This window comes from Austrofundulus limnaeus, unplaced genomic scaffold, assembly GCF_001266775.1.
Source record: "Austrofundulus limnaeus strain Quisiro unplaced genomic scaffold, Austrofundulus_limnaeus-1.0 Scaffold411, whole genome shotgun sequence".
NCBI classification, from domain to species: domain Eukaryota; kingdom Metazoa; phylum Chordata; class Actinopteri; order Cyprinodontiformes; family Rivulidae; genus Austrofundulus; species Austrofundulus limnaeus.
The window spans coordinates 406,365-415,947 of NW_013952813.1; the positions used below are offsets into that span (position 1 = coordinate 406,365).

Genomic DNA, 9,583 nt, shown 5'->3' on the forward strand with positions numbered 1-9,583 from the left:
ACACACACACACACACACACACACACACACACACACACACACACACACACACACACACATTACCATCTGCCTGTGTCTTTCAGCAGAGGGCAATTAAAAAAGGAAGAAAAAAGATTTGTTTATGTAACGGTTCAAAGTTAGGGTTACCTATTATTATTTTGGTCTACAATCAGCTCGTTAATCTTTTAAAACCATCTCAGCTTGAAATAGAACTTAAATTATTGTTTTTTTTATTTTAGTTCATGAAGATTTTTTAAATCAACTATTTATTTTATGACATTTTTTTTTTGAAAAGGTTAAAGGGAAAAAAAAGAAACAAGGCGACATTTCGGACCTTACTACCCAAATGGATTTTTTAAACACTTTTGTTTTTGTATTTTTTTGGCCCACCTACTAGATCAAATTAGTTTCATTTACTTTCATTGGATTTTTTCTAAGCTTCACTTGTGCACAGCTCCAGCCTACGTTTTGTTTTTCACTCAGTTCGATTTTCAGTCAGACCCACCACAACATGTGGATCCACTGCTTTGTACCAAACATGTACTCGTGCACCGCGCAGGCGTGTTTCTGCTTTTTACATACAAACTTAAACTATTTTGTTGGATGAGATGAGAGACTGGACTCGACAGTAACATTTTGAGGGTGGGACAATCCAGCAGAGAACAAGCTGGTGGGACGTAAAGAGGTGAAACAAAAACCTGTCACTAAAGGAGTGCAGTATTTTGGAATAGTAATATGGGATTAAAAATGCAATTATGAGTTTCAATGAGTTGTATACTAATGTAGGAAATGAGTGGGAGTTTAGGCAAGGATTTGAAACGATTCTAACAAAGTTTAGGCTGCATCCAATCGCTGGCAGATTTTTTTTTCATCCCTTTAAACACTTTAATGTGGACCTGGCACACATTTTTCTGTTTCTCAGCGATTGATGAAAAAACAAGGTGTTGAGAGGTTGAAGCCAAAAATTACTTTCTGAAAGTTTTTATTAAACTCCATTCAATGGTTCTTAAGATATTTTGCTAAAAGACAACAGTGTTTGCTCCAACAGTAAAGATTTTGTCATGAGTAACACCTGGGCCTCATGCATAAAGGAGTGCGCAGCTTTCACACTAAAAGTTGACTTACGGACAAATTTAGAAAAGTGCACCGCACAAAAAATTCAGATGTATAAAACCGTGTGACGCATGTTTCTGCGCACCTTTCCTTTATACATCCCAACGAACGTGGAGCTGAGCGCACCTGAAACACCTCCCCTGACACGCCTCCATTTAAATATGTCAAATAGATGTAAATGTGTCCAGAGTGTGAGATTCTCCTTCGATTGTCCTCTCTGTGGGATCAGAAATTATTTTTAGATGCAGGAAAATTACACATTTAATGGAGAATGATGAGAAAACTGTCTAGTGTGTAGAGTGTAAAAATGCGTTGAGTGGGTGTTGGTGTGTGTGTTAAGCTGCTGTTTTAGCGGTGCATGAGGCTGAGAGACATTTCCACCTTTACACGTCTTTAATAAATGACTGTAAACACAGAGGAACTTATGAGTTTAGTAGAACTTATAAAAAAATTATTAAATAGTTGATGTGAAGAAAAGAGTTGCAGTGCCACAAGTTCCTGCAGCGGTGTGATTTATATTTTAGAATCATGAAGTCTCTCACTCAGCTGCATGGCTCGGCTCAGAACTACAGTAAAATACCTGATTGTATTTTGTTTAGTGTGATACAAAAAAATAAATAAATTAAAAATGTGCTGTCCTCAATTCTTCTTGTAGTGATATCACCCTGCAGAACACCTGATTGTTCCACAAATTACGCACAGCTTTACGCAGCAACAAATCTACAGTGTTGTCTGCAACTTGTGGAGCTGAGGAATCATCACAGCTGAACTGTTCTGAATTAATCTGCAGAGTTGACAAAGTATTTTTTTTCTCAGTGAGAATTAAAATGTTTCTTAGACAATTGACACATGATATTTTCCTCAGCTGTGTGTGCGCCTCGCAGGCCTGCGCTCTGCGTGTGTTTCCAACTACGTGACAACAATATAAACACTTTACAGTTTACAGACTGGACTGAGGTTCTTTAATCATTTTTAGGCTGATCTATTTTCTTGTCTGAGGTTAAATGATTTTCAACCCCAGGGTTCAGTTTTGTGAAAACTCAAAAAAAAAAAAAAATCTAACAGCATGTTCAGACGCTCCTTTCATCCAGAAAACAGAACAGAGTCATATTTCTGTGGATTCAGGTCAGATTCGTGACTTTGTGAGTTAAAAGTTTTAACTGTTTGCCTATGGAATGTATCCAGTGGGGCAACTCAATAAAGCAGGCRKAATGTCCCTGACAGGAGATAATTTCACCTTTAATATCGGTTTGTAATATCGGTTAATATCGTAATCGGAAATTAAGTGTTAAACAATATCGGCATATCGAATATCGGCAAAAAAGTCAATATCGAGCATCTCTAGTTAAAACTGTCGACTGAAAAACTTTGCATGGCTGCTGCACATTCTCACAGCAGGTGAAAAGTGTGTGTATATTTACACACACTTTCATGCAACGTTGATTTTGATACATCCCAACGTGGGCGTAGAACCTGGCGCACACAACTTTTTTATGCGTACGCACCGTTTATACATGAAGGCCCAGGAGTATGACTCCCAGCTACAATCACAACAAGTTTATGCTCAGAACCTGTAAAAATAATGTGTCTTTTTGTGTATTTTAAGATCAGTTGGCTGTGGCGGCCATCTTTAATTGGGTTAGTCAGTTAGAGATGTACAGCCGATCTTTAGTTTGAGATTTCTAAGATATTTTGCAACAAACATGTAGTCACGCACACATAAATATAATCTTTCATCTTCACCTTTTGGCGACAGAATAAACACCTGCATCATTTTATGGGAACAGTCAAACCTAGAGGGCCTCATTGATCCCTGTGTCTTTACATGCAGCTTCTGCTTTGGTTTGCACCCCCCTTTCTTCCAGATGAGGCAAAACTGCACGGGAGGAAATTTGTCAAAACTTCACAACTGGTTTGAGACGACACACACACACACATACACGCACACACCCAGAAAAAAACACGAGTCCATCTGCCAGGCCATCTGAAGACATGCAGCTCTTCTGCTCCAACAGGCTCAGTGGCAGCCTGAGAGCTCCCAGCAGCGTGCCAGGCAGCGTGCAGAGACAGTAGCTCCCAGGCAACAGCTGAGCTCCCATGGGTATCACGGGAGAGAAAACTGAGTGGGACGTGTGGGAGTGTGGAGGGAATGAAGTATTATGTGTCCCGCTCATGCACTCTTTGGCTGGCCCGTCCAATATGCTCAGCCAGATTGACTGTGCCCAGCATGAAGTAGCCTGGAGGGATTTTAACCCATGATCCAATAAGTTTTGTGTCTGTCAGCAAGACTCAAACAAAGAGAAAAACTCCCGCTAAAGTCAAAAGTTCATTTATTCTGGATGAAACTGAAGCATGTAATTCTACATGAAAGTATATTATATACTGTGTGATAAGATTCTTTACACTGAAACCTTCAATGAGTCTACCCACTACTCAAGAAGCTGCTTTAAGCTGATAAAAACCTTGTTTTCATAATGTTGCTGGCTGTGAGAACAGGTTTTTAACTTAGACAAAACTTTGTAACATCCTCCATTAAATATTATTACTGTAAATATTATGAGCACTACAGTACGAGTAAAAGTCCTGACCACTTTCCTGTCGCTCCTTAAGTTAAACATTTTACTAAGATAACCTAAACTAAAACGTTTTACTAAGAGAACCTAAACTATAAAGTGTACAGATTAACCAATAAATAACAGGTGTGATGACGCAAAACTGTTCCTGCCTTATTGACTTCTCAAAGTACTTCACAGTCACATTCACTCAGTCCAGCCCCATCTGGTTTATAAAGAAACAAGCATCTTTCGGTTCATTTCTAGAAAACAAAGGGCAAAGAAAAGTGGGGGTTGGAGCTATTTTAACACCATGTAAACAAATTAAAAAGTGTAAGCACATAGAGCTGGCTGATGGTGGGACACCTCTGCCTTGGAAACACTTCCCTGGTGAGGAAATTACCTGTAATGGCAGCTGATTGGCTCCTGTTGACTCTTGATTAGAAGTAACAGACTAGCAGTACAATGGCAGTTTAAACTGTTTAAAACATCCCTAATAATGAGTACAACACAGCATTAAACATGTCAGAAAACAAAGAACACTTTCTAATGTTTTACTCAGACCCAATACTTTTTTACTCTATGAAGGTGCAATTAAATTATAAAATGTTTTCTGTCACATCTATTTATTTCAATTATTTCTGTCTGTCTGTTCATTCTTCGACCCATACATTTACATTTATTTCCTACATTTACTTATTTTATGTACATGACAAGTTGTACAAATTGTCTGTAGCGTACAAAAATTTACCACCTTTTTGCAGGTATACGGACATACAGGGAAATCTCATGAATTTTTCAAATTTATTTTACACCTCATTGCCAGTCGGACGTAAAAAAAAAAATAATTAAAAAAGTTAAATAACCATTTCACAACCTGTTCTGCCACTAGAAATATGTAGAAATATGGTTGAGTCACCTCTAGGCATGACTTGCGTTCAAACAAAACTCCTAAAGACTGACAATAAAAAGTGTAACCTCGACCGGGAACATCTTTGGACCTAATGTGACATTAAGAAATAGACCAGTCTGAATACTGGATGAGAAAACAGCAAAGACTTGGTCAAATCTGCAAAAAGAGACACAATTCCTTCAGAAATCAAAATTCTCAAACTCTTCTGGAAAGCTTCAAAGATCAAATGAACTGACCTCAAGTATATACAGTATTTCTGTGACTGTAGTATTCACTATTACTGATCGATGCAACAATTAATCATTTTAAAAGACAAAATAAAGTGTTCATACGATCATACAGTCCCTAAGAACCAAATCATGTTTCTCTGATTAAACCAGTGCTGGACCTCAGGGGTGTGCAGAGTCCTCATAGAACCATGACCCTTTTTATTGTTTTAGACAGAACTATTATTTAGATATTGTTGCAAAATGGGTTTATTTAAAAATATTATCAAACCACACATTGCTGATGATCCACTGCTTGAAATGTTGCAAGCTTTGTTTTCACACGCCGTGCACCCTCCTGTCAGAGTGAACCCAGCGATATAAAACAAATCTCCAAACCAAAGAAAACAGCTGGAGATCCCTGCTGCCGGTATCATAATGAAAGCAAAGAGTTTTGAAACAGGCCTGTCTGCTGACAGAATGAAGCTGAAAAGGGATTAACATTAGTTTGCATCAGGAAATCACTAAAATTCAGCAGCAGTAATGATAAATCAAAGATCCATTAATGCTGTGATGAATGATCAGACTGAACTGTGCTCTTGTCCTTTAGATAATAAACCACAGTAAACAGTTGCCCCTGAAATTCTTTAAAAGCCTTTCAACATTTTTTTTAATGTACCCAAATTAAATTAAGTACTTTTCATGAACCCTTTGGAGTATATTCAAAAACTTTCTCATTAGAAATAAAATAATTTGAATAATTATTGTAATTCTCAGTACTGTTCAGTTATTGAACTTAGAACACACTAAAATAAAAATATTTTTATCTCATTTAAAATATTTTAGTAACTTTCATATGTTGCTGCACAATGGAAAAAAGGGGGGTATTCAGCCAAAGTTTATAAGAGCCTGAAGTATAAATTCTCAAATATTAACACTTTAAATTTGATAACAATAGCATTAAAATTAATATGTTAGACAGAATACAGTATAAGACAGCATGTCCATTCAAATGTAGACACGTGTCTATTATGTCCATGACAGTGTACAACAACTGTACAAATCGAGTAAAGACAATAATTTCAACACAGAAACTTGACTGAGAGCTCAAATCTACGCTAAAAACCATATGAATCATACTCTATCATCCGTTTTTACTCCGGCTATGATTAAAGTACATAAAATTATCAAAAGTCGGCATCATAAATCACAGCTGGGTGTGGACTACACCATAATAACAGTGTGTGAATGTATGTGTGATTGTTTGAATGTCTGAGGTGTAAAGCACTTTGTAGTCCATGTGGACTTGGTAAGGCGCTGTACTGTAAAAGTTCAAGCCATTTACCATTTACCATACACAGCCACAACACAGCATAAACAGCATGAATCCAATCTTTTGTTAAAGCATTAACAACCACACAGCTTAAAAACTACTAGCAGCAAGATAAAAAGTTTATCATTTACTTTTTGAAGAAAAATTTGTCCAAAAGTTTCTCATTCTGTAACACATTTCCTTGTCACAAAAATCACTCATTTTTTCCCCCCTGATCTCTCAAAGGTCCATGTAAAACACGTTTCCTCTTCTCAAAAGGTTTTGATTAAAACAAACAAACATAAAAACATGTTTCACTTGTTTTCTTTTTTTCACCACTATATTAAACTGCCCAATCCTTAAACTTTTTATATCTACCTCTCGGAATTTGATTGGCTACACGTTTGGGGTGACAGAAAAAAAAAGATTTGTTGACACTGCAGCCAATCAAAGGCACTGCCCCACTGGTGGGACAGTTGGATAGCTACAAGTGGCTTTATCGAAGCCATAGACCAGCACAACTGGTCAAAAAGGATGTCAAGCTAAAGGTAAAACCAGGGTAAGTCGTCTGACACCATAGTTTTCAAAATGAAAGCCCCCAGTAGAGCCCAGAAACATTTAAAGGCAGAAACCACACCCCTTATTTGTTCTTGTGCTATTAATCTCTTATGGATGAATATTTATGTCTTCGTGTGCAGATTAATATTATGGTTCTAAAGCTTATAAAAGACTATGTATTTGAAAAATAGTGGATTAAACTGATGGATGCTATTTAATGCCTTTTGTTATTGTTTTTGTGAATTTTCTTGAACCATTTGGTGATTAATTTATTTTTTTTTACATTTAATATGGCCCTGGCTCAAACCTGTTGCTTTAGAAGTACCAGACTGCAGCTGTGACCACAGATCTGGCGCAGCCCCCATTTCATCTGTTTATTGATCGAAAATTCACAGGTAAATGAGTTTTGTTTGTCCTTTAAAGCCACGTAGTATCATTGCCCTTGTAAACAACAAACAGTTGCTGCTTCCTGTTTAGAAGTCGGCGATCAGACAGATGGGCTTTTATTCTCATTTTCTAGTCACTTTGGAGGAGAATGTGCTGATTTTGATGTGCAGCTGCTGAACAGCGGGTGATGCAGAATCATTTTGTTCTTCTTCATGTTTTATTTGCAACATTAAATACAAATGTCTCCGTGTGTGTCTGTCTGAGCGGGGTGCTTTGTTCTGCAGATTAATGGGAATAACACAGTTTTATAAATCAACTCATGTTCCTGGTGTCACCCTTTTGTCTTTGCAGCTTTCTCCCAACCGAACACGTACAGGTCATTGTATCTCACAAACAGAAGGTAGACCGATTCAGGTTCAGCTGCAGGTTACGGTTGTAAAATACTGACTCGTCAGCCCCAGGTCCAAGCACTCACCTGGCTTGCCTGTGGACAGGATGTTCTTGGGGATGCTGACTCTGTCCTCAGAGATGCGGGCCCAGTCCACCATGCCTCTCCAACCCTTCATGGGGAAGTTGATGTCTGCGTGACCCATCACTGGGCGCTTGTGGATGCTCAAAACTGTAACACAAAAATAAGAAGTGAATAATACCAACCTGATGAGCAACCATTAGGTTTATCTTCACACAACACTCCCTCTCCCATCCTCTGACTCAATAATATTTATTTTGGATTTTGCTGCAGCTGTCTTTTTTCCAACCAGTTTCTGCCTCTGCTGATGAAGACCGGTCCCTGCAGCATGATGCTGCCCCCACCATGCCTCGCATGGAGAGGGTGCTTTTAGCATCCTTGAGGGTGTATAGTCTTTAACTGAAGGTGCACACTCAATATTTCAGGTTAATAGTTCAAAAATTGATTCAAAACACGTTTTGTACTCATTTCAGTGTTGCAGGCAGACGGTCAGCAGCAGACAGAACAGTGCCTGCAGCACAAAGCAGGACAGGGACAAGCGGATAACTTACTTCTAGCGGCAAAACTGTTGGGAATACTGGTTTGAAGGTGATTATTTAACGACATTTATTGATATTTATGTCACCCGTGGGTCATACAGCCCCTAACTGTAGCAACTCACAGGATACACGGCTTTAACAATAACTGCAGCTGTTATTTCTTCCCATACCTCAGCTTTAGCAGGTCCTTTAATTCCACAACTGATGCTGTTAAAAATGACAGATTTTCTTTTCTGGATCTCTGAGAGCAGGGCTTCAATTTCCAAACTCGTGAAGTTCTTTTTACTTTTAGCTGCCATTTTCATGACTAAACACTTCCTGGTATGTATGGCAGGAAGCGTAGCCTTATATGGTATCATTGGGGTGGAAATTATGCTAATCTCATCTCCTCGTTCACAAGCACCTGCATACATACAGGTGGCATTCATCCTGTTTCCTCTGCTCATTTACACACTTTTCCTGACGTTAGAAGCGTTTGCTGAATCTGACATGGCATGTTCGTACGAGCCCTCGATAGAAAAAAAGTAAGAAAAATTAGGATAAGAATACGATTTTTTTTGCAAGAGGCCCAATGACTCTATAATCCAACAATGGAAGGTTGTTTTTTAAAACAACAGTTTGTTTTGCAGCCCGTCTAAATGAGCACAGTTTCTGTACAGAGTAGCCCTGCCACACCCGCTCAGTGCCCCTCTCACTGGACAACTCCAGAACAGAAAAAAGTCCAGCCTCTCTGCAGGAGCTGGTTTCCAGAGCTGAAGCTGAGCATAGATGTGAGCCCAACTACATCTCGCTGATATGGTTCAGCCTCATACACAAGCTGCAGATCCAGCCCGCCTTGCATTGCATTGCAGTTGATTTTGATTGTCCACCTCGCAGGTAGATTGTCCCCATGAAGGTGGCATCCTGTCTCTGTTTCAGGCTTGGTCCAAATCTGACCAGCTCCTCTCATCCAACCAGCAACCATCCTCTACACTACACACTACCAACCAACCACTTCTCTTTCAGTTACTGTTCTGCTGACTGGCACTTTTTTTTAGCTTGTTTTACCTTTAAAAATTCAGTTAATTTATTTCCTTCAACAAATTCCAGTAAAGTCAATCAGCTCTCATCATTCAAACTGCATTTTTGCAGAAATTGCATTTTTTCTAGTTTTTGTAGTATAACAATCTATTTTCAGGTTACACAACACTAATAAAAACTTGAAGTTGCAGATGTTGGGTTTTAGATTTGAGGGTATTCACATTTAAATCGAGGCACGCTTTACAAAACGCAGCTCTTTGAAATGTGGAAGCACCTTTTCATGCTATCTGTAATGACTGTTGATATCACTGCCACATGTACGTATATGGATGTATTCTTTATATTGATACACAAACATAAATGTCAACAGAAATATGAAGCACCTGCTCTTATCATTCTGCACACCTTTCTCTGTAGACGCTCTAAAGGATAACCAGCTGCATTCACTAACAATTTAGTTTTATTTTCTAGACTTGCTTGTACTGCCAGGCCATCCCTGCAGAAATTACAACAC

At 38.5% G+C, this 9,583-nt stretch overlaps 1 protein-coding gene across 4 annotated transcripts in view; it reads right to left on the reverse strand.

Moving 5' to 3' along the window:
- adgrb1a (adhesion G protein-coupled receptor B1a) overlaps positions 1-7,660 on the reverse strand; it is a gene marked incomplete at its 5' end in the record, with an annotated part of 131,862 nt that extends 124,202 nt beyond the window's left edge. For all 4 annotated transcript variants that reach the window (XM_014024172.1, XM_014024171.1, XM_014024173.1 and 1 more), the window contains 1 exon segment: positions 7,517-7,660. In XM_014024172.1, the coding sequence (XP_013879626.1) occupies positions 7,517-7,660 (144 nt within the window).
- Between the last annotated feature and the right edge of the window lie 1,923 nt (positions 7,661-9,583).